Genomic DNA, 24,076 nt, shown 5'->3' with positions numbered 1-24,076 from the left:
TGTTATGTTTGGTGGATTGTCTATTTTAATGTGTGTGTTATCAATTGTCTGGTAAAATTTCTTGAATGTTTGGTTTTGTTTCCTTCTATTTTCGCTTTTTTTGTATCTTCTAAGTCGTTTGGCCAATGCTTGTAATTTCTGCTTCTTTTCATCTAATTGCTCTATCACTTCTTGTTGTGAGATTTTACCCAATGTTTTTCGTTTTTTTCCTGACATTTCATTTCTTATAAATTGTGTTAACTGTCTGATGTCTTTTCTCAGTTTTTCTATTCTGATCTGTAGCCTGTGTTGCCATGCTGGTTTTGTGGGTTTCTTCTGTGTGTTGGTTGGTTCTGATCTCTGCCTAGTGTGTACATTTAGTGTAGTGAGTGCTCCTATATAAACCAGTAGTTGTAACTCTTCCATAGTTGTGTTTTCATTTATTTTGTTGTGTATGATTGTGTTGATAGTTTTTATTGTTGTTTCGACTTGTGGGTTATTTGGCGGTCTATGCAAGAATGGTCTAATGTCTGTATTTGTGTCTTTGTATTCTATATATGTCAGCTGAAATTTTTCTTCTATATCTAACATGTGTGTTACTTCGTGTTCTATTTGTGCTTGTTCTGGTGGCTGTCTTAAGATTTCATTTTCCTCTGACTGTTTAATTGATGTGTGTTGTTCTTTGTTTGTTTGCTCTGGGATGTTTGAGTCCATTACTGTATTTTCTTCTTCTTCTGATTGCACATTATTTTGTTCCAGTATTTGTTGTACTTGTTGTTTGATGTTTTCTAATTCTGACTGGGGTATCCTGTTATTTTTGATTATTACATGGATCTGATCAGCTAGTCGTTGTTCTGTTAAAAATTTTAATTCTGGGTATCTGGTAATAAATGTTGTGTATAGTTGTGATCTGTATCCAGTTGTGTTGGTTCCTAGGTTTGTTGCTTGGTAATAACAGAACATGAGGTGTCAATTAACTTCATCTGACTATCTCATCCTCTGTCTTTGTTTTCCTTCTAGGGTGGTTGCAGGAAGCATATCCTGCAAAACACCTCTATTTGGATTTGAATCATTTTCCAGTTGGCTAGCAGTGTCGTTACCATTGTGGGCGGGCATAGGGTTCAAGCGTCGTCCCCGACCATGACGGCGCTTGTCCGAGGCTTCTTTAGTTCTGTCCTGAACCAACTAATCACACTAAAAGGGGGGTTAGCCCTATTAGTGGTTTGTTCTTTTCGTAGCCTTTTACGACTGGCAGAACATACCGGAGGCCTATTCTTTTCCTGGGCCTCCACGGGAATTATTATTATTATTATTCTATCAATGGGATTGTGAAAACATCACGTCTATTACCATCATGGAAACAGCGTAATTTGAAACTGAACATTTCAGAATTAGCGGTGTCAGGATGAAACATGCAGAACAATATCTGTCAGAGGGGTAATGTGCGTTAGGTGGAATAGCACACAGGACTGACGGTGTGTTTATACTATTTGTACTGTCCACCAGACAAGGACTAGCTGTGTGAGGAGTAATGCACCTGTGACGGACTCCAACGTACATGCATACACGTATTGAATTTTCTCATAGTAAACCTCTAAACCAGTGTGGCAGACATATGGGATACACAAATGATGAATATGTGTATAAGCTTGTGGTCCCTGGTGCGTCTGATAACCGGGCTGCTGTTCCCACTCATGAATATGCAGCTAGATATCCTCGTCGATGCCAACCGGATAAAAATGTGTTTCGTCGTCTGGAGCTGCACCTTCGAGAGTCAGGTTCTCTTCTTCCACCATCATGTGACAGAAGTCTTCCACGGACTTGCTGTACTCCAGCTACTGAGGGAGCTATTCTGGAGGTCATATGCCAAGAACCTAGGCGAAGTACACACAGCATAGCAAGGCAGTTGCATGTCTCGCAACACATGGTCAGTAATGTGCTGCATGAGGATGGGCTGCACCCCTATCATTATGCTTTCATGCAACACCTGCATCCTGCAGATCGCCATCAGCAGATGCAATTCTGTGAATGGTTCCAACAACAACAGGAAGCCAATGATGACTTTGTGAACACTGTAATTGGGCCATATGAAGCAGCATTCACTCGTGAGGATGTCTTCAATATGCACAATGCTCCCACCATTGGTGTGAGGTTAACCTGCACGTCGCCCACAATTGTGGATATCCAGTTCGCTTTGGTATCAATTTCTGGGCTGGAATATTGAAAGACAGGTGTTTGGGCCCCTACATGTTGCCTGACCAGATGACTGCATGAAGGTATAATGCATTCCTCTCAAACTATCTGTCTGTTACGGCGGAAGATGTTCCACTACATGTTCAGCAGAGGATATGGTTCCAACATGACGGTGCACCTCCATACTCTGAAATTAATGTGAGACAGTATTTGGACAGAACATTTCTAGGGAAATGGCTCAGACTTGGAGGTCCAGTTGTATGGCCAACATGTTCACCTGACATAAATCCCATGGATTTCTTCCTGTGGGGGCACCTGAAGGGGCATGTGTTCTCTACTCTGCTGATGAATGTAGAACAATTGGTAGTGCATGTTCCTGATGCTTTTGTTACTGTGGATGCAGCTTTGCTGCAAAGGGTCCAACCGGCAGGTTGCGCAATGTTTGGACATGCAGGGAGGTCGCTATGAGCATCTGTTGCTCTGAAGACAATGTATTCTGTTGTGAAGGTCATGTGGTCATTAATATGGACATTATTATTATCAATGGTTGCTAATATGTGACACCTGAGCATTCATATTACATGTAGTATAAATGACAAGTAGATGTTGTGTTATTGTACTGTGCTATCATCTTCAGCATCTCAAAACTGACATTGTTTTTGTAGTTATTCTGTCCTATGACAGGTCATTTGTTTCAACAGTATATTTCTTATTTGTCTAACAAGGTATTTGTTACTTCCTGGCAGATTAAAACTGTGTGCCCGACCGAGACTCGAACTCGGGACCTTTGCCTTTCGCGGGCAAGTGCTCTACCATCTGAGCTACCAAAGCATGACTCACACCCGGTACTCACAGCTTTACTTCTGCCAGTATCTCGTCTCCTACGTTCCAAACTTTACAGAAGCTCTCCTGCGAAGAGCACTTGCCCGCGAAAGGCAAAGGTCCCGAGTTCGAGTCTCGGTCGGGCACACAGTTTTAATCTGCCAGGAAGTTTCATATCAGCGCACACTCTGCTGCAGAGTGAAAATCTCATTCTGGAAACATCCCCCAGGCTGTGGCTAAGCCATGTCTCCGCAATATCCTTTCTTTCAGTGGTGCTAGTTCTGCAAGGTTCGCAGGAGAGCTTCTGTAAAGTTAGGAAGGTAGGAGACGAGATACTGGCAGAAGTAAAGCTGTGAGCACTGGGCGTGAGTCGTGCTTCGGTAGCTCAGATGGTAGAGCACTTGCCCGCGAAAGGCACAGGTCCCGAGTTCGATTCTCGGTCGGGCACACAGTTTTAATCTGCCAGGAAGTTTCATATCAGCGCACACTCCGCTGCAGAGTGAAAATCTCATTCAAGGTATTTGTTATTTTGAGTGTTACAAAATCTTTAAATTTAGGATACATGTGACCTAAGAAATGGTGTATATTACAGAACAAAATGTCAAAATGAAATAAGCAAATTAAAAAAAAAAAAGTGCCTCAATCCAGGATCGAACCCTCGACCTCCTGCGTGGTAACCCAAAAGTCTACCCACTGTACCAACTTGAGAGCAAGACTTATGTGTGTTGACAGAGACTGTTACTGTACATATGGTTACAGTGTCATCAGATTGCCACTCTTTAACGTCCTTTTTCTGCCGGATGTACTTGCCAGACGAAATGAAAGAGACATTTTTTTTATCTCTCTCATGTGAGGAGTGATGCTGTGAAGCCCGAGTGTGCGAATTTCGCTTCACCCTGTATGTCTACCTTTTGTAACCAGTAAAATTCACCAAATCAGAATAAGAATAAAATCACTATATTACAATAATATATTATAATACATATAAAAATGACCCTTTCCTGATGAGGCAACAGTTTGTTGCGAAAGCTTGAATTTTGTGTGTATGTTTGTGTTTGTTTGTGTGTCTATCGACCTGCCAGCGCTTTCATATATAATAATACATATTAATATATATGACATCAGAGTAAAGAATAAGTTCATCCCAATGGAATGAAAAATATTTTGTCTTGTCCATTAATTGAATCAGCTGAGTATTTTCACACTGAAGCTCAGATAACTAAGTAAACAGCATGTTGCAGCCATTTTGAGAGTAGATAAAAAGTGATGCGTCGAAATACCTCTGTGCTTTTGTGATTGTGGTAAACTGTGGCCACCAGCTGCATCATTGTTGTTTTTATTATTGGATTCTCTGGAACAGCCCAATTCACCAGTTAACAGATCTGCTATTAGAGAAGATCGACCTGGCCTTGAAGTGGTAGTTGCAGGTTCTGGAACTGGAGGGTCAGCTACTGTTGTAGCATGTCTACTTTCCCGTTGATCATCTGCATATATAAAGAATAACTCACTGACATTTCCTGTTAGGTAACAAAAAAATATTTCTATGTCACATGATATAAAATAAAACTGGATGCAAATGCCACTGCCCATTTCTATAAATCTTTTGAAACCAGTAGTTTCAGGTATATTTACCATACTGATTATCCTCTAACTCTTCCTTTAGTTCTTTCATTTCATGAGCTAAGTCCATCAGCAAAGATCCACGCCCTTTTGGCGTGGGTAAATTTAGTCCACGCAGTTTTTCTCTGATAATGTGTTGCATATGTCTTTCTTGATCTGATGCTGGAGGCTGGTTGACCTGTAAACAATAGCACTGCTATAGAAAATATCACTATTTAAACAGACTACATATACTGACGCTCGACCAGAGATTCCTGGAATATTTTTCTATATCCTCACCATCTTCTTAGGCTTTTCACATTTCTTATAACTGAGATAATCATTCTGGTCTGTACAACTGTGACTTCACAATGACAATGATGCTCAACCTTGAGTTTGGTGAAGGATTCTGTTATTGGATGCATTCACTGGAGCCACAAAATCTTCTTAACATCAAAATGGAGGAGGAGCAGAGGGGGTGGACAGGGAAAAGGGGGGGGGGGGGGGAGGACTAATTTATGTGGACTGATGTTTAGTGTGATACAAATAGCATCTGTTCAACTACTGTGATTTTGAATATTTTCACCAGCAACAGGGACCCAGAGTAAACTTTATTCCACCTGAAAGAGCTTCTACCAAAATTAAAAATTGCACTTTAGACAGAACCATATTTTTGAAATAACATGCACTGGCATTTTCCATCAAAATTAAAAGGTTTTTAAAATATGAATTTCTGATATAAATATGAGAAGATTAATGGAAAAGTGATGAAAATAACCTCTCTAATGTGATGTCATCACTGCCATAAATTTTGATAATTACAGTTTTGAATCAATAATATGCAGTACTGGAGATTTATGTAAGAATATTATGAAAATGAAAGTTCATTAAAGAACGTAAAGGAAAATCTATCATTTACAATATGCACCAGATTTTTTTTCTAAATCACAATCATGAAGATGGCAGAGAAAAGGAAAGTGCTTGTAATTGTCATGATTATTAGCTAGCAGAATGCGTCACGAAAAGCTAATTTTTGGTCAGTCAAGTTTGAGAAAAGAAATAAACAAAATGGTCTAAAGTTGAAATAAATCTATGACAGGGAAGTGTGCTGTTTCCTATACTATTCATCATGGTCATGGAGGAAATTCATACTATTAGCCAGCCGGTGTGGCCATGCGGTTCTAGGCGCTTCAGTCTGGAACTGCGTGACCACTACGGTCGCAGGTTCGAATGCTGCCTCGGGCATGGATGTGTGTGATGTCCTTAGGTTAGTTAGGTTTAAGTAGTTCTAAGTTCTAGGGGACTGATGACCACAGATATTAAGTCCCATAGTGCTCAGAGCCATTTGAACCATTCGAATCATACTATTAAATGAAATTAAGAAGAGATGCAACTAAAGCCATATTGTTTGCAATTTTGCTGTACTAACATGTTTATTCGTTAATTTTTCTCAGACTAGCTGTCTAAGCATGATGTCATAGGTTTTCTCAATACCAGTAAATGTCATCACCATCTCTTTTTCCAGATTCCCATCTTTTCTCCATTACATGTCTTAATGTAAAGATCATGTCAAATGTTCGTTTCTGAAACTTTATACAAACAACTCTCATTGGGTCAACAGATATTATATAGTACTGTACTGTATATTTATTTGCCAGACATTCTAGAGAGGTACATAGTGAAACAGGACAAGTCAACTAATAGTTATAAATTTTGAACAGAAACTGTTGTATAGTTTACAGCATACAACAATGTAAGTCTAACATATGGGAAAAACAGTCCACAAATACACAAATAAATTTTACACATGCACAGTTCTTACTTTAGGCTTTGATTACACACACACACACACACACACACACACACACACACACACACACACACACACACACACACACACACACACACATATATATCTCTGTGTCTATCTACCAGTGCTTTCTCGTTTGGTAAGTCACAGCATCTTTGTTTTTTAATATATTTTTCCCCACACACACACACAATAGAAAGAAACATTCCACATGGGAAAACTATATTAAAAAAGATGCTGCGATTTACCAAACGAGAAAGTGCTGGTAGACAGACACAATAAAAAACACAAACACACACACAAACTTCAAGCTTTCGCAACCCATGGTTGCTTCATCAGGAAAGAGGGAAGGAGAGTGAAAGACGAAAGGATGTGGGTTTTAAGGGAGAGGGTAAGGAGTCATTCCAATCCCGGGAGCGGAAAGACTTACCTTAGGGGGAAAAAGGGACAGGTATACCCTTGCACACACACACATATCCATCCGCACATATACAGGCCTGTATATGTTGAAAGCTTGAAGTTTGTGTGTGTGTTTTTTATCATGTCTATCTACCAGCACATTCTCGTTTGGTAAGTCGCAACAGTTCACACATTCATAGAATACATGAATAAATTTATACATACACATTTCTTATTTAGGCCTTATTTGTATAAAGTATTTAAATTTTTTCACATATTTACAAGGCAGACACAAATTCATCAACACTATAGTAGCAATTCTGTAAGAAGTAGTCACTAACTGCAGTTTCGAATTTATGCAAGCCAGTTATTGCCTTAAGTTTTTTAGGTGGATGTTGTACAGTTTTTTCCCCGCTTGCAGGGGTTCTTTTTGTTTTAGTGTTGTATGTGCAAACTGCACATTTATATTTTGTTTACTCCTTGTGTTCTATGAATGGATATTTTGCTTTTTGGAGCAATCTTGCTGTTGTCATCTATGATTTTCCTTATAAACAAGATTGTTTCTAAGATGTATAGGCATGGTAATGTAGGAATACAAAGATTTTTAAATGAAGATTTGCATGAAGATTGGGGTGCTGTGCGTTCCATGGCTCTTGTAATTGTTTTTTTGTGCAATGGAACTGCTTTTGCTGGGTGGTGAATTTCTGCGGCAAATTAAATCATATGTCAGAAGTGATTCTGCTTGGGCATAGTACACATTTTTTTGGGTTGCACTGATGTGCATTCAGCAATAATTTTTATACTATAACAAATGGTGTGTGTGGTTCTGCCATCTTACGTCATGTCGGATCCAGACTCCTAGAAATTCAGTGGTATTTAGAGTTTCAAGTCTTCTGCCTAACAATTCTATGGTTGCAGTTAGAGGCTGTTTATTCTGCACTGTATGTAGATGAACAGGGTTTGTTTTCTGTGTGTTTATTACGACACTGTTAATTCTGAACCATTCTGATATATGTGAAGTGCTGTTTTTGCTTTCATTTTGGAGCTCTTCTGGGGTCTTTCCTTTGATAAGAATATTTGTGTCATCAGAATATTTAATGTATGTATAGTTAGGGCTGGATGATTCCAAATCATTTACAAGCAGCAACTATATTGGTCCCAGTACAGAACACTGTAGCACACTGTATTTAAAACAATATTTTTCTGAATGATAGGGAATTAGATTTTTGCCTTCTTTGTACAAGATTTTCATTATCAGTTACCTGTTTTGTAGGTATGAGAGTGGAGGTGTTGGAGGAGATGACTCTAGTGATATGAAATTCTGCATTGCTTTCTGTAGCCTCTGACATCATTCAGTGATAGCAGCAAAGTATATTTTTACAAATATATTTTTTCTAAATACCAGGATACTGCCCACCATCACGTAGACTTTTAGCAATTCAAAAAATAATAAGAGCTCTGTACACAATGTGTGTTAGTAGAGTAAATGCCAGTATAGAACAGAAAAAAAGGATTAAAACTGAAATGGGTCCATGACAGGGAATCGTGCTGTTCTCCATATTATTCATCATAACCATGGAGAAAACTGATAAAAATATTCAACAGAAATTAAGAAAAAATTCAACAAAAGCTATGTTTTTTTGCAGATGTCATAGTAATGTCAGGTGAGGGAAAAAACGCAAAGGCAAGTACATGTGTGGAACCGTGAGATAGAAAAATCTACAGAGAGTTAACACAGAGAAGAGCAAAACAGTAGTTCTGCCTAAGGGATGGACATAAGGAAGGAAGGGTTCAGATGACACTGAATGGAAAATTTTGGAAGTGGTCAAAAGTTTAAAGTGCATAGGAAATGTTATCACAAATGATGGTAAAATAGCCAACGAAATTTGATACAAGAACACAGCAAGCAAGCAGCTTCTATCTGAATGGTTTATTCTGTGGAACAGAGAAATCCCAAAGGAACGTAAAAAAAGTTCTATGTTCAACATATCATGAACCATTTCTAGGATATGAATGTGGTATATGGACTGTAACACAAAAGGATGAGAGACAAATGCAGGTAGCAGAGACAAAATTCTGAAGTGTCAAACGCACAAAAAAAAAAAAAAAAAAAAAAAAAAAAAGGCCACTTCAGGAAAAGATAGAAACAACAAACCTAAAGTGGTATAAATGTGAGAATGGGACAGGGGAGAGTACAAAAAGACAAAGCTTTCATGGGAAGATAAACAGGAAAGAGACCACATGGAAGATCTAGAAAGAGCAGGGCAGATACAGTAAGGAATCCACAGGAATGAGGGGAGGAAATCCAGAAGCTGTACTTAAACAAAGAGAAGAGTGGTGGAGAGACAGACAAAAATGGAGGTCCATGATTCACAAGCCTATCTGGGAACCTGGAAATGGGTGATAAAGAAGAAGAAGATAAAATTGCGAAATCTTAAGGATAAGGTTCTAGATTTATATTTATAACTCACGTTATAAGACACAATAAAACAAACAGAATTACTTAAAGAAACTGCTGAAAAAGCAAGCTTGCAAATTTCATTTGAAAAGACAGAAATCATTACAAATATCAAAAATCCACCAAAGAAAATAACTACGAAATACGGGAAAATACAGGTATCTAAACATTTTAAATATCTTGGTGAACTAATTCAGCCTGTGGCAAAAGGTCATCCAGCCTGCAGGGCTAGAATACAAAAACTAGAGACAGCAACTCACTACTGCAGACAAATGTATTCAAAAAAATGTATATCCAAAAACATTAAACTCACGACACCACCAGACTGTCATTAGACCACAGATACTTTATGCATCAGAAACACTGGCAAATTTTACATACGCAGAACAGATAGAAAATCGTGAAAGAAGAATTGTGACAACAATTCTTGGACACAGGAAAATAACAGATGATCAAGGCAAGCCTGTATACAGACTAAAAAGCAACAAAGAAGTGTATACAAAGTGCAGCAAAATTACAGACGAAATTAGAAAAAGAAGATGCTCCTTTTAGGCTCACATCATGAGGATGAACCCGAATAGGCTTACAAAACAAATATTTTCGTACATCGCAAATCTAAAAAATAAAAATTTATGGTTTATCAACACAGAAAGAGATCTAAAAGAAATGGACATAGATCAGGAAACAATATTTAACAGAAACCTTTTTAGAAAAAAACTGAATTCATTCACGGGTTTTGGTGTGAAAATTAAGAAGACGTGTGGAACTAAATGGTCGGAAGAGAGAAAAGCCGCCTTCAGCGCAAGAATGAAAGAAGTGTTGACTGAGAGAAAGAAGACTTCCCAGAAGCGCAAGAAATAACTGTTTTCACGGTCTTTAATGGCCAAATTTGTATAATAATAATAATAATAATATAACTCACGTGTAACCTCAAAGTGTATGCTGGAGGGCACTTATGCCAATATCATTTTTCCCACACCTAGTCCATTTGAAGATAATCTGCTGAAAGAATAATTGGTGGAAAGCTTTTGTATAGATATAGTGAATAAGACAGTCACCTACTTGCGGGCCAGCCACAAGAGGCACCCTTGATTTGGCATTGCCAGTTGTTTGTTTAACAACGCTTCATGGAACTAAAGAGTGAGAACTTCTTTGCCCTAATGAAGACACAACTCACCTTGTGTTAATTAATTTTGAAGGAAAAAATTCTGATAAGATTGTTTTCTACACTGGGAGAAGTTATCCTTGACAATCGTATTGTGTCCAGAAATCTTTTATGCCATACTGACTAGAACTGCTTCCAAACAATTTGTTTAATGGTTTATGAACCCTGTTTTTATGAAACAGTGATTTTGACCGCAATTTATAAGACTGAATGACTTGCTTCTCAACAGTGGGTGTCTTGTAAATAAATGTTGTGTTATTTAGAGTTCTACTAGCACTAATAAATTTGTGTGCTATAACAACAGTGTCACCAGGACACACACACATGTAACTAGTTTGGAAGGTTACTAAGCCTGAATTTCTCTATCACTATCATAGTAATTTTAGACAATGGAAAATCCAGGATGGAATAATGACAATATTATGAAAGGAACAGATTGCTATTCACCCTGTAGTTGAGATGTTGAGTCGCAGACAGGCAGAACAAAAAGACTGCTAAGCAAGTAAGCTTTCAGCCAAAAGGTCTTCTTCTCAAATAGACAAAACACACACACACACACACACACACACACACACACACACACACACACACACACACACACACACACAAGTGACCACTGTCTCTGGCCATGTAGTCATGTGTATGTGAGTTGTGTTTGCATCAATGTGTGTGTGTGTGTGTGTGTGTGTGTGTTTTGTCTATTTTAGAAGAAGGCCTTTTGGCCAAAAGCTTACTTTTTAAGCAGTCTTTTTGCTGTGCCTCTCTGCCACTCAACATCTCCGTCATGTGGTGAGTAGCAATCTATTCCTTCATAATATTGTCATCATTGTAATTTTGTGAGATATGTAAAGTGGGGGGGGGGGGGGGGGGGGTAATACACTGCCTAACCGTTAATAGAAAGTGCATTTTTAGAATTTTAATAGTAAGTCCATCTAACTCCTCTCATGTAGTTTCTCCCACTCAGTGATGTTCCAGAATTTTTGAACATATCAATGATGAAACATGCAGTTGTTCTTTGAATATTCTCTGTTTCATATATCAAACCTATACAGTAAAAATTCCATAGTGATAGAAAATACTCATGAATCAATACATTATTCATAAGAGATATTTGTGAACTCTCTCATGTTGAAATGCATTACATTTCCTTGGAATCATTTCTATAAATTTTAGTCTGCCACTTGCACTTTCTTCTATGTGTGTTATGTGGTCATTCTACATTAAACAGTTTGGAATACATATATTTAAATATTTAATGATTATGGCTATTTTCAGTGATATATTGACAATGTGTAGAAAAAAAATGTGAAATAGGTCTTTCCACCAATTTCTTCACAAAATAACATTTCTCTACACTGAAGGTTATGTTCGAGTGACAACCATTATCTGCAGGGGATTTCACCCCTCCACCTCCCACCCCATCCACTGTACCCCTGTACATGAGAAAACCTCATGACATAAAACTACCAAATATGAAAGAAAATCCATGTATACCACAAGTCCAATAAATATAAGTCTATACAAAATTTTGAAACTGTAGCTCTCGTGTGCCAGTAGGACCTCAAAAATTAAGTGTTGTTGTTTAAGAAAAATACTCTTTGAGAAATTCTTGTACTACAGGAAAAGGAGACTGAAGTGCAATTAAAAGTAAAAGATAGTATTAAATCATTGGCATATTGAAGCCAACAGCCTTGTTGCAGTGCTAACACTGGTTCCCGTCAGATCACTGAAGTTAAGTGCTGTCAGGCTGGGCTAGCACTTGGATGGGTGACAACCTGGTCTACTCAGTGCTGTTGGCAAGTGGGGCACATTCAGCCCTTGTGAGACAAACTGAGGAGCTACTTGATTGAGAAGCAGATGTTCTGGTCTTGTAAACTGCCACATGGCTGGGAGAGTGGTGTGCTGACCACATACCCCTCCATATCCACATCCAGTGACGCCTGTGGGCTGAGGATGACATGGCAGCCGGTCAGTATCACTGAACTTACGTAGACAGTTCATGCAGAGTTTAGTTTAGTTTTTATTAGGTAAAAGAACAAAATGAATGGAAAACAGTATTTTATTTTTCTTATTTCAGTGTGGTCATCTGCTTGTACACCAGTGATGAGTCAGAGACAGCTGGTTTGAATCCTGCAGCTGGAAGAAATTTTTAGCAGTAGTATTGGGCTGGTTATGCAAAAGAGGGGTGGTACCATGTAGTTCCTGATCACTGGACTTCATATCAATATCTTGGATTAAATTGCAAACCTCTTGAGATTGTCTCATAGAGTGAGGACAAATGTAATATTGATAGTGACTTGTCTATTGGATGGTGCCAAACAGCCTGGTGGTCCCCTTGATGCTATTTGAAAAGAATAATCTATGTAATGGGACTGATTTCACCCTCTGCTTCTCTCTCTTACTATAATCAACACAAACATGGCACTCAAATCTACAAGCACTCGTCACAGTCAGCTACACTCAAATTTTGGGAAGAAAATATGTCACTGCGCACTAGGAAAGGAAACCTATGAGTTAGATGGCTGGGGGTCTCTGAGCTAACAATACTGTATAATTTTACTTTTACTTGCAAATATGCATTCTGATTGCATTGTTGTAGCACTTTATTGCAACATTGTTAGACAATCTTTATTCAGTTTGTACATTCTTTATGATACCTTAGGCTTTTCCCAACTTGCATTTCCTTCCTTCTTCAGAAAACTTTTCTAAGCCATTATCTGCAACTATTTTCCAAAGATAATTTGAATTGGTTCACCTTTGTTACAAAATATTTGGGGGAATTTTTTTTATGTTCACCTTTGTAATAATATGTTTTGTATAAAGATTCTTAATCCTGTTGGGTTATTTTAAAAATGACATATTTTCCACAAAAGATGCTATTTGATGAAACCTTTATTTCTGTAACCATTTTCAGCAAAATTCCATCATCTGATACACCTGGGTACAATACGGTGATATGGACATACTATTTTCGCTAAAATCTAATTTTATGTTTTCCTAACTCACTGAAGGCAAATGCAGGAAATGTTCTTCTTAAAGACGCAGCTAATTTCATTCCCTATGCTTGCCTAACTTGGGATCCACTTCTAAGGCTGCATTTTCTTCAGAAGTACAGATGTGCGCTCTTTGTTTCTATTCTATTCTGGAGAAGGCATAACAGTTACTACTGCCTTTTATGAAACTATCTGCCACTCATCACCTCAAGTAGTAGTCCCTCCTCTCAATTATTACATATACTCCACATGAATTTTTGGCAGTCAAGCACAGCACATTATAAGATCTTAAAATAGCAGATTCTATTCTCAGCTGTCACTTCACTAAGATGAATCTGTTCGGAAAATCAAACAATGGAAAATCCGGGGTGGAATGTAACAATTTTATGAAAAGGACAGTTGCTACTCACCATGTAGCAGAGATGCTGTGTCACAGATGGGTACAACAGAACAACTGCCACAATATAAGCTTTCAGCAAATGAGGCCTTTGTTAAAAATAGACCACACACACACACACACACACACACACACACACACACACACACATATGCAAATGCTACTCACACACACATGACCACAGTCACGAGCAGCTGATGGCAGACTACAAACAGCAGCCAATGGTGGGAGAGGCAACAGGGTGAGGGTAAGGAAGAGGCTGGGGTGGGGAGCAGGAGGGCTAGCATTAAGGGTGGGAGATGGTAAGTGCTGCTGGTGAATCGTGCAAGAACGAGGTGAAGAGAGGGTAAGGCAGCTAGGTGCAATCTTGAGGTTATATGGAGGGCAAGGGAGAGGGGTACTAGAAAAGCAGAGAAGTAAAAAGACTGAGTGTGTTGGTGGAATAGAGGACTGCATAGTGCTGGAATGGGAACAGGGAAGGGTCTAGATGGGCACTGAAAATGACTAACAAAGGTGGAGGTCAGAAGGATTACAGGAACGTAGGATATACTGCAGGGAGAGTTCCCACCTGCACAATTCAGAAAAGCTGGTGTTGGTGGGAAGGATCCAAACAGTACAGACTGAGAAGCAGTCACTGAAATGAAGTACATCACGTTGGGTGGCATGCTCGGCAACAACGTAGTCCTGTTGTTTCTTGGCCACAGTTTGTTGGTGGCCATTCATGCAGACAGACAGCTAGTTTGTTGTCAAGCTCACATAGAATGCAGCACAGTGGTTGCAGCTTAGCTTGTAGATCACATGATTGGTTTCACTGGTAAGCCTGCCTTTGTTGCGATGATGTCTGTGACCAGACTAGAGCAGGCGGTGGTGGGAGGATGTATGGGGAAGGTCTTGCATCTAGGTCTATTGCAGGGATATTGATCCATCTGCTTGCATTATCCTAATATATCAACCAAGTAGTTATGTTAATATATTGTACTTGGAGTCTGTCATGGTGGCATGCCTGAAAAAGAATATTCTTGGTTTTCAAGCCAAAATGTTCTGCTTGAAAACCAAGAAGATTTTATTAACACAGATATATTTTTGGAACTGATTAATAGTTCTACAAGAATATTATATTATAAATTTTGAACTCTCCTACTTTAATAGGTCATGTATCCAACATAATGAATTCAAGATTTAATGTATAGAAGTCCACGTTAGCTGTACAAATGATTCACTCTGGGGCATACTGGAGATTATATATATATATATTTTATGTGAGCTGATTGTTGTTATTGTGCCTGCCACATGGTTTGTGCTCACATGTGTGTGAAAGCATGGATAATACATATTAGTATTCAGACTGCTGAGAACTATTTTCCAGTATGTCATGACTTAATGTTTCAGAATGGGCTTGAATATCCTATTACACTAGATAATGACAAATTGTTGAAACTACAGTCAGAATAAATATTTTTAACAATCATATGCAGAATGACTAGTACTTTTAATTAGTATAAAACTTTTGACTCTTTCATGTCCACTTCTTGACATGTTGCTTGTTGATGCTTGTCTTGAGATCTTCAGTCAAAAGTCAGCAGAATGAGTGACTAACATTGTCCAAGATTCACCTACCAGTAACAGGGTGTGAATCTTGGAAAATTCTTGCCACATGTGCACTTGAAATATCAGAAAAATCACTAAATGATCATTGGCAAAAGATCATGAAATGAAGTCCTATAGGCAATACATCATCTAAAAGAAAAAAATAATTTAGTATCTGTCACACTTTCATGCATGTAGCATATGCCATACTTACTGTATACAGTATACTTTAGAAAAATAAAAATGCTTAGAGAATATATTTTGAGAACACTGTCTCATTGATTAAACACATATATTTTTATCTCATATTTATTTGCACATTACTGATGCTGATATACAACTTCAATGTCTACTGAGAATTGGAAGAATCCTTAGTCGCAGTTGTTGTTGTTGTGGTCTTCAGTCCTGAGACTGGTTTGATGCGGCTCTCCATGCTACTCTATCCTGTGCAAGCTTCTTCATCTCCCAGTACTTACTGCAACCTACATCCTTCTGAATCTGCTTAGTGTATTCATCTCTTGGTCTACCTCTACAATTTTTATCCTCCATGCTGCCCTCCAATGCTAAATTTGTGATCCCTGGATGCCTCAGAACATGTCCTGCCAACCGGTCCCTCCTTCTTGTCAAGTTGTGCCACAAACTCCTCTTCTCCACAATTCTGTTCAATACCTCCTCATTAGTTATGTGATCTACCCATCTAATCTTCAGCATTCTTCTGTAGCACCACATTTCGAAAGCTTCTATTCTCTTCTTGTTCAAACTATTTATCGCCCACATGGCTACACTCCATACAAATACTTTCAGAAACGACTTCCTGACAATGAAATCTATACCCGATGTTAACAAATTTCTCTTCTTCAGAAACGCTTTCCTTGCCATTGCCAGTCTACACTTTATATCCTCTCTACTTCGATCATCATCAGTTATTTTGCTCCCCAAATAGCAAAACTCCTTTACTACTTTTAAGTGTCTCATTTCCTAATCTAATTCCCTCAGCATAACCTGACTTAATTCAACTACATTACATTATCCACATTTTTCTTTTGTTGATGATAATTTTATATGCCCTTTTCAAGACACTATCCATTCCATTCAACTGCTCTTCCAGGTCCTTTGCTGTCCCTACAGAATTACAATGTCATCAGTGAACATAAAACTTTTTATTTCTAATCCATGGATTTTAATACCTACTCCAAATTTTTCTTTTGTTTCCTTTACTGCTTGCTCAATATACAGATTGAATTACATCGGGGAGAGGCTACAACCCTGTCTCACTCCCTTCCCAACCACTGCTCCCTTTTCATGCCCCTTGACTCTTATAACTGCCATCTGGTTTCTGTACAAATTGTAAATACCCTTTCACTCCCTGTATTTTACCTCTGCCACCCTTAGAATTTGAAAGAGAGTATTCCAGTCAACATTGTCAAAAGCTTTCTCTAAGTCTACAAATGCTAGAAATGTAGGTTTGCCTTTCCTTAACTTTCTTCTAAGATAAGTCGTAGGATCAGTATTGCCTCACGTGTTCCAATATTTCTACGGAATCCAAACTGATCTTCCCCGATGTCGGCTTCTACCAGTTTTTCCATTCGTCTGTGAAGAACTCATGTTAGTATTTTGCAGCTGTGACTTATTAAACTGATAGTTTGGTAATTCTCACATCTGTCAACACCTGCTTTCTATGGGATTGGAATTATTATATTCTTCTTGAAGTCTGAGAGTATTTCGCCTGTCTCATACATCTTGCTCACCAGATGATAGAGTTTTGTCAGGACTGGCTCTCCCAAGGCCGTCAGTAGTTCTAATGGAATGTTGTCTACTCCCAGGCCTTGTTTCGACTCGGATCTTTCAGTGCTCTGTCAAACTCTTCACACAGTATCGTATCTCCCATTTCATCTTCATCTGCCTCCTCTTCCATTTCCATAATATTGTCCTCAAGTACATCGCCCCTGTATAGACCCTCTATATACTCCTTCCACCTTTCTGCTTTCCCTTCTTTGCTTAGAACTGGGTTCCCATCTGAGCTGTTGATATTCATACAAGTGGTTTTCTTTTCTCCAAAAGTCTCTTTAATTTTCCTGTAGGCAGTATCTATCTTACCCCTAGTGAGATAAGCCTCTACGTCCTTACATTTGTTCTCTAGCTATCCCTGCTTAGCAATTTTGCACTTCCTGTCGATCTCATTTTTGAGACATTTGTATTCCTTTTTGCTTGCTTCATTTACTGCATTTTTATATTTTCTCCTTTCATCAATTAAATTCAATATTTCTTCTGTTACCCAAGGATTTCCACTAGCCCTCGTCTTTTTACCTACTTGATCCTCTGCTGTCTTCACTACTTCATCCCTGAGAGCTAGCCATTCTTCTTCTACTGTATTTCTTTCCCCCATTCCTGTCAATTGTTCCCTTATGCTCTCTCTGAAACTCTGTACAACCTCTGGTTCTTTCAGTTTATCCAGGTCCCATCTCCTTAAATTCCCACCTTTTTGCAGTTTAATCAGTTTTAATCTATAGTTCATAACCAATAGATTGTGGTCAAAGTCCACATCTGCCTCTGGAAATGTCTTACAATTTAAAACCTGGTTCCTAAATGTCTGTCTTACCATTATATAATCTATCTCATACAGTCTAGTATCTCCAGGATTCTTCCATGTATACAACCTTCTTTTATGATTCTTGAACCAAGTTTTAACTATGATTAAGTTATGCTCCGTGCAAAATTCTACCAGACAGCTTCCTCATTCATTTCTTACCCCCAATCCATATTCACCTACTATATTTCCTTCTCTCCCTTTTCCTACTCTCGAATTCCAGTCACACATGACTATTAAATTTTCATCTCCCTTAACTACCTGAATAATTTCTGTTATCTCATCATACATTTCATCAATTTCTTCATCATCTGCAGAGATAGCTGGTATATAAACTTCTACTACCGTAGTAGGCATGGACTTCGTGTCTATCTTGGCCACAATAATGCTTTCACTATGCTGTTTGTAGTAGCTTACCCGCACTCCTATTTTTTTTATTCATTATTAAACCTACTCCTGCATTACCCCTGTTGGATTTTGTATTTATAACCCTGTATTCACCTAACCGAAATTCTTGTTCCTCCGGCCACTGAACTTCACTAATTCTCACCATATCTAACTTTAACCTATCCATTTCCCTTTTTAAATTTTCTAACCTACCAGCCCAATTAAGGCATCTGACATTCCATGCTCTGATCCATAGAATGCCAGTTTTCTCTCTCCTGATAACGACGTCTTCATGAGTAGTCCCCGCCCGGAGATCCGAATGGGGGACTATTTTACCTCCGTAATATTTTACCCAAGAAGATGCCATCATCATTTAACCATACAGTAAAGCTGCATGCCCTCAGGAAAAATTACAGCTGTAGTTTCCCCTTGCTTTCAGCCGTTCGCAGTACCGCAGTACCGTTTTGGTTAGTGTTACAAGGCCAGATCAGTCAATCATCCAGACTGTTGCCCCTGCAGCTACTGAAAAGGCTGCTGCCCCTCTTCAGGAACCACACGTTTGTCTGGCCTCTCAACGGATACCCCTCCATTGTGGTTGCACCTACAGTACAGCCATCTGTATTGCTGAGGCACGCAAGTCTCCCCACCAACGGCAAGGTCCATGGTTCATGGGGGGTAGTCACAGTAGCTTCACCAATTTCTCCACAATTTCATAGCAGTATTATGAAGTGTAGTCCTATATACAACTTTGGTGCCACATATAATATTTGAAGACAGAATTATCTTGACAACTAGTCAACACAAAGACTATTTGCTGCTTGTTATGCAAATTCACAGCACTGAACCACTAAAATATTTTAGGTTATACAAGTACAACAGACAGCATAGTATCACTACTACAAGCAGGTTCTTAATTGTGCTATGAACTGATTTTCAATAATTCATGTGGAATAATAAGAAGCAGTGATGGGGATTAACCAAAATTCATCATAGCTTTAGCTAACATTACACGTTCTTTAATAAGCATTGACAAATGCTGAGTAAGTAATCAGTATTACTTATCTTAAGGAATAACAAACCACTGAATTTCAATACACAAAACATTGAAGACTCAACCAACTGCAACCTTACTTTTATGATTCTTGCATGTTGTTTTATTTAAATGGTAACAAGCAATGTGAAATTTTTTTGTTCAGTTTAATTTTATGCATAACTGTATAGAAACAGGATGATTACTATAAATGATATGATGACATTTGATATTTCTGCAGTAAAGTATGAGGAAAATTATAGCAATGAAACTAACCTTTTGATGCAAGAATGGCAGCAGGAGGATGAATAATGGTGTTCTCTGGGTAACAACAAAATCAAGGAAGTTCCAAAATATTAGCCCTCCTTCATTGTTCTGTCCAATCTCCCTGATAGTACGCGCTATTCTTATCCAATCTGTCACTAACTCACTCTCAAAACATATGATCATGATCTTGAGAGCTGAAAACCAGGTTTTGTTATCAAACAAATTATTGTTATAAGTCATACAATTTTATAAGAAAGATGCAAATATATTATGAATTCAAACACAAACTCCCTCTCTCTCTCTCTCTCTCTCTCTCTCTCTCTCTCTCTCTCTCTCTGTCACACACACACACACACACACACACACAAACACACTACATGTTTTCTGATGATTGCTGCTCTCTTGGATCGGCATCCTATATACTTCGGTCATTACTCTTACTATCACTTCAATCTTTTTACTATTTATGCAGTCACCACAGGGTGTGGTGACAGGAGTAGGATTGGTCCTGCTTGGCTGCAAACTACTGTTTTCATCTCCTCGCTATTACTATCAAACATAGACCACACTGCAGGTGAACTCTTTGCTTTTTCTTGGCTCGTGCAAGGTTCAATGCCTAACTCAGTTGTAGATCACTATGTTTGTCAATTAAATCATCTTGAAACCTAATTTCAATGATCTCTTTAATAATGCAATCCCAAAAGAAGACAGTCTAAGTACCTTGGTTTTGTTGCAATCTCTAGTATGTCCAGTTTTCAACAACAGTCAGCCATGGCTGATTTGGTAGTCTGGCATAATTCAGCATGACATCTATGTTCGCAGAACCTCTTTTCTTTCATGCATACAGTTTCCCAAATGGAAGTCTTGCTGCTTTGGCAGGAGATTTAGTGGACCCATGGTTTTCAAAGGTGTACACGATACTTTAGTGAACCTGGTAGTGTCCAGGTCTTTCAAAGTGAGTGAAATAACATTTGAAATTATGTCATTCCAAGGGTCTGCTAACTTATCTGGACAAATAGGAAGTGTGTTACAGATTTGTGCTCACTCTTTCTTACTGCTGTAGTCTAGGTATAACCTGTCTCAACACATGCCTTATCTGCTGGCTGTTGTACCCATTCCTTTGGAATGTTGCCTCCAGGTGCTTCAGCTCAGTTGGAAGGCTGTCTTGGCCATTGAAGGATCAGGCATTTTGAACAAGTGTGCATAAATGTCTTCAAGCTGGAAGTTGTGGTGACTACTGAAGACATGTAGATACAGATCTTTGTGTGTAAGATTTCTGTACAAACTGTGTCCCAGCTTTCCCGCTGGTTTCCAATTCACCAGTATGTCAAGAAATGGGAGGATGCCATTCTGTTGCACCTCCGTGGAAAACTTTATGTTGAGGTGAAGCGAGCTGAGCTGATTGAGCAAATCAACCAAGCTGTCCCATCCACGCTACCAAATGACAAACACGTCACCAACTTAATGGCAGAAACAGGTTGGTGTTAGTTGCTTTGTTCTAGGGCTTTCTCCTCAAACTTTTTGATGAACAAATCTGCCACAATCAGTGACAGACGATACCCATGGTGATGCTGTCTGTCTGTTCATAATAATTTCCATCCTTCTGGGAAGGTATGATTAAAGAGGGCACTGAATTTAGAGTCCAGTACTGTCTAATTAATAAGAATAGTTACTAAAACTGCATCAGTTAAGTAACCCTTCATTGAACCAATAAAAAGACACAGCATTGTCATATTGTGCAGTCCACACTCGATGGCAATGGCACAGAGCCTGGCTACTGCAGTTTGCAGCTGGGCATTACCATCAATGCCACCGCCCACTGCAGCAGCTGCATAGATAGTGAAGGAGTGGAGTGACAGAGGGGGAATGGCCAACATACGAGGGTTATTCCAAAAGTAAGGTCCGGTTATAAAAAAAAAAATCAAAACTAAAATGTTTTTTCAAAACAATTGTTTTATTTACATTCCTTACATCTTTATCTATTTTTCTACATAACTTCCATACTTATTTAAACATTTGTCACATCGTTCAACAAGCTTTTGAATGCCCATGTTATAGAAATCGGCCGCCTGTGACGATAACCAGTACTTAACTGCTTCTTTCACTTCATCATCTGTGTCGAAGCGCTTGCCGCCGAGAAACTCCTTTAAGTAACGGAACAGGTGGAAATCACTTGGCGCCAGGTCCGGACTGTAAGGAGGATGGTCCATCTGTTCCCATCCAAATTTCTTGATCAGAGCTTGCGTTTCATTTGCAGTGTGGAGTCTGGCATTGTCATGCAACAACAAGATTCCAGACGACAAAAGACCACGTCGCTTATTCTGGATTGCACGTCGAAGTTTAGTCAGGGTAGCGCAGTAGGCGGCTTTATTAATCGTTGTTCCTCTCTCCATAAAGTCGACTAACAATACTCCACGTCTATCCCAGAACACAGTCGCCATAACCTTACGTGTTGAGATTGTCTGCTTTGCCTTGACCTTGACTGGCGATGACGTGTGACGCCATTGCATTGACTGACGTTTAGACTCTGGAGTGATGTGAGAAACCCATGTCTCATCCCCTGTGACAACATTGTCTAAAAGACTGTCACCTTCCTTATGATATCGCTCCAAAAAATCAAGAGCAAAAGCCATTCTTTTCATTCGTTGGGGCTCAGTAAGCAGCCTGGGAACCCAACGGGCACACAATTTGTGAAACTTCAAATGTTCAGACACAATTCTGTACAAAGTTTTCTACTCACATTCGGAAAATGCATGTCTACGTCTGTAATAGTGAATCGGCGATCTTCACAAATTTTTTTGTCAACCGCATTGACCAAATCGTCTGAAATCACTGATGGTCGGCCACACCGTGGTTCATCGTGCACATTATCCCGTCCTTCATTAAAAGCTCGCACCCACTTGCGCACTTTACTGTCGCTCATTATGTTAGGACCGTACACTTCAGTAATCTGCCGATGGATTTCCGCCGCTGAATTGTTTCTTGCAGACAAAAACCGTATCACTGCCCTTACTTCACAATCGGCGGGCTGATCAATTGTCTTAAACATTGTAAAGTGACACTGTGAACTACACTCAGCAACAGTAACAAAGCGAATGGCGGCGTTTGACGCGCAAGGCTTGCCGGGAGTTGGCGCGCATGCGTGTTTTGTCATTGGCGCCAAATTTCAATAGTTACGGCGAATCGGACCTTACTTTTGGAATAACCCTCGTATATAGGACACCAATCTGAGCCAAGCAGTAATCATGAGGAAGCACCTGATGACGGCAGTGAGTCTGTGCATCAAAATATCATGGAGGACTTACAATGTGACACAGGCAAACACCCAAAATTCTACAAGTTAGAAATACACTAAGAAAACATAAGATTGCATAATATTTTCAAAATGATAAAATTATAAATATGAATGAAAAGGATGGTTATCCAGAAAGCTGGTTTCCCAGGCTGACAAAATATCACAGACCATTCATTATGAAAGACAAATTCCTCTTATAAAATCATTCACAAAGGAGGATCATACAGACATACCATCATTTCAACACTACACAAGTTTCCATATGGCAGACACAAAAATAGGTATCCTCACCAGGTCCAGATGAGACCACAATATGGTTTTACAGTGAGTACTCTTCTCTATTGGCCCTGTACTTAGCCTGCAGTTCTTGAGAATCTCTTACCAGTTGGAAGTCTCAACTGAGTGGAAAAAGTGCAGCTGACTTCCACATATAAGAAAAGTAAAAGAATAGACCCATAAAATTACTGACCAATATCCTTAACATCAAACACTGGTTTGCTGCAAGAATTTCTTGGCATATATAATGAATTTCCTCAAGACAGAAAAGCATATAGCCACAAATCAACATATATCTAGAAAGAACTGCTCCTGAAAAACTAAGCTTCTTCTTTTCTTGCAGTTATTCTGTGAACCATGGATGAAGGGTAATAGGCAGATTCCATATTCTTAGATTTCGAGAAAGTGTCTGACATAGTGCCACACTGCAGGCTGTTAACATATATCAGAGCTTACAGATTATATTCTCAGATATGTGAGTGACTGGAAGAATTTTTAAGTAGTAGAACAATGTATGCTGTCCTGGATGGTGGGTACAAAGGTGCTGTCATGAGTGCCCCAGAGAAGGATGAAGGGAACCACTCTTGTTCTCTATATACGTACATGATCTGAGAGATAGGAAGAGCAGCAATCTATGACTTTTTGCTGGTTATGCAGTAATGTATGTGCAGTGTTATCTTTAAGTGATGAGAGGAGGAACAGGACAACCCAAACAGAATTTTTATTTGGTGTGATGAATGACAGTTTGCTCTAAATGAGGAAAAATATAGACTGAGGCAGATGAGGAGGAAAACAATACTATAACATTCAAATACAGTATTAGTGGTGTGCT

The 24,076-nt window shown here is 38.9% G+C and overlaps 1 protein-coding gene and 1 long non-coding RNA gene across 2 annotated transcripts in view; one reads left to right on the top strand and one right to left on the bottom strand.

Annotated features, from left to right (window-relative positions):
• Positions 1 to 24,076, bottom strand: part of LOC124619340 (protein unc-80 homolog) — a 905,779-nt gene that overhangs the window by 75,961 nt on the left and 805,742 nt on the right. The window contains exons 57-59 of the mRNA XM_047145658.1: positions 19,683 to 19,867; positions 4,627 to 4,792; positions 4,275 to 4,478 (exon numbers count right to left, since the gene is read on the bottom strand). Coding sequence (XP_047001614.1) covers positions 4,275 to 4,478; positions 4,627 to 4,792; positions 19,683 to 19,867 — 555 coding nt within the window. The remainder of the gene's footprint in view (positions 1 to 4,274; positions 4,479 to 4,626; positions 4,793 to 19,682; positions 19,868 to 24,076) is intronic.
• LOC124619341 overlaps positions 1 to 24,076 on the top strand; it is a 141,348-nt gene that overhangs the window by 94,066 nt on the left and 23,206 nt on the right. The window lies entirely within an intron of this gene.

This window comes from Schistocerca americana, chromosome 6 (genome assembly GCF_021461395.2).
Source record: "Schistocerca americana isolate TAMUIC-IGC-003095 chromosome 6, iqSchAmer2.1, whole genome shotgun sequence".
Taxonomy (NCBI): Eukaryota; Metazoa; Arthropoda; class Insecta; order Orthoptera; family Acrididae; genus Schistocerca; species Schistocerca americana.
Note: the sequence above shows the minus strand (reverse complement) of the source record. Positions and strands in the feature narration are given on the sequence as shown.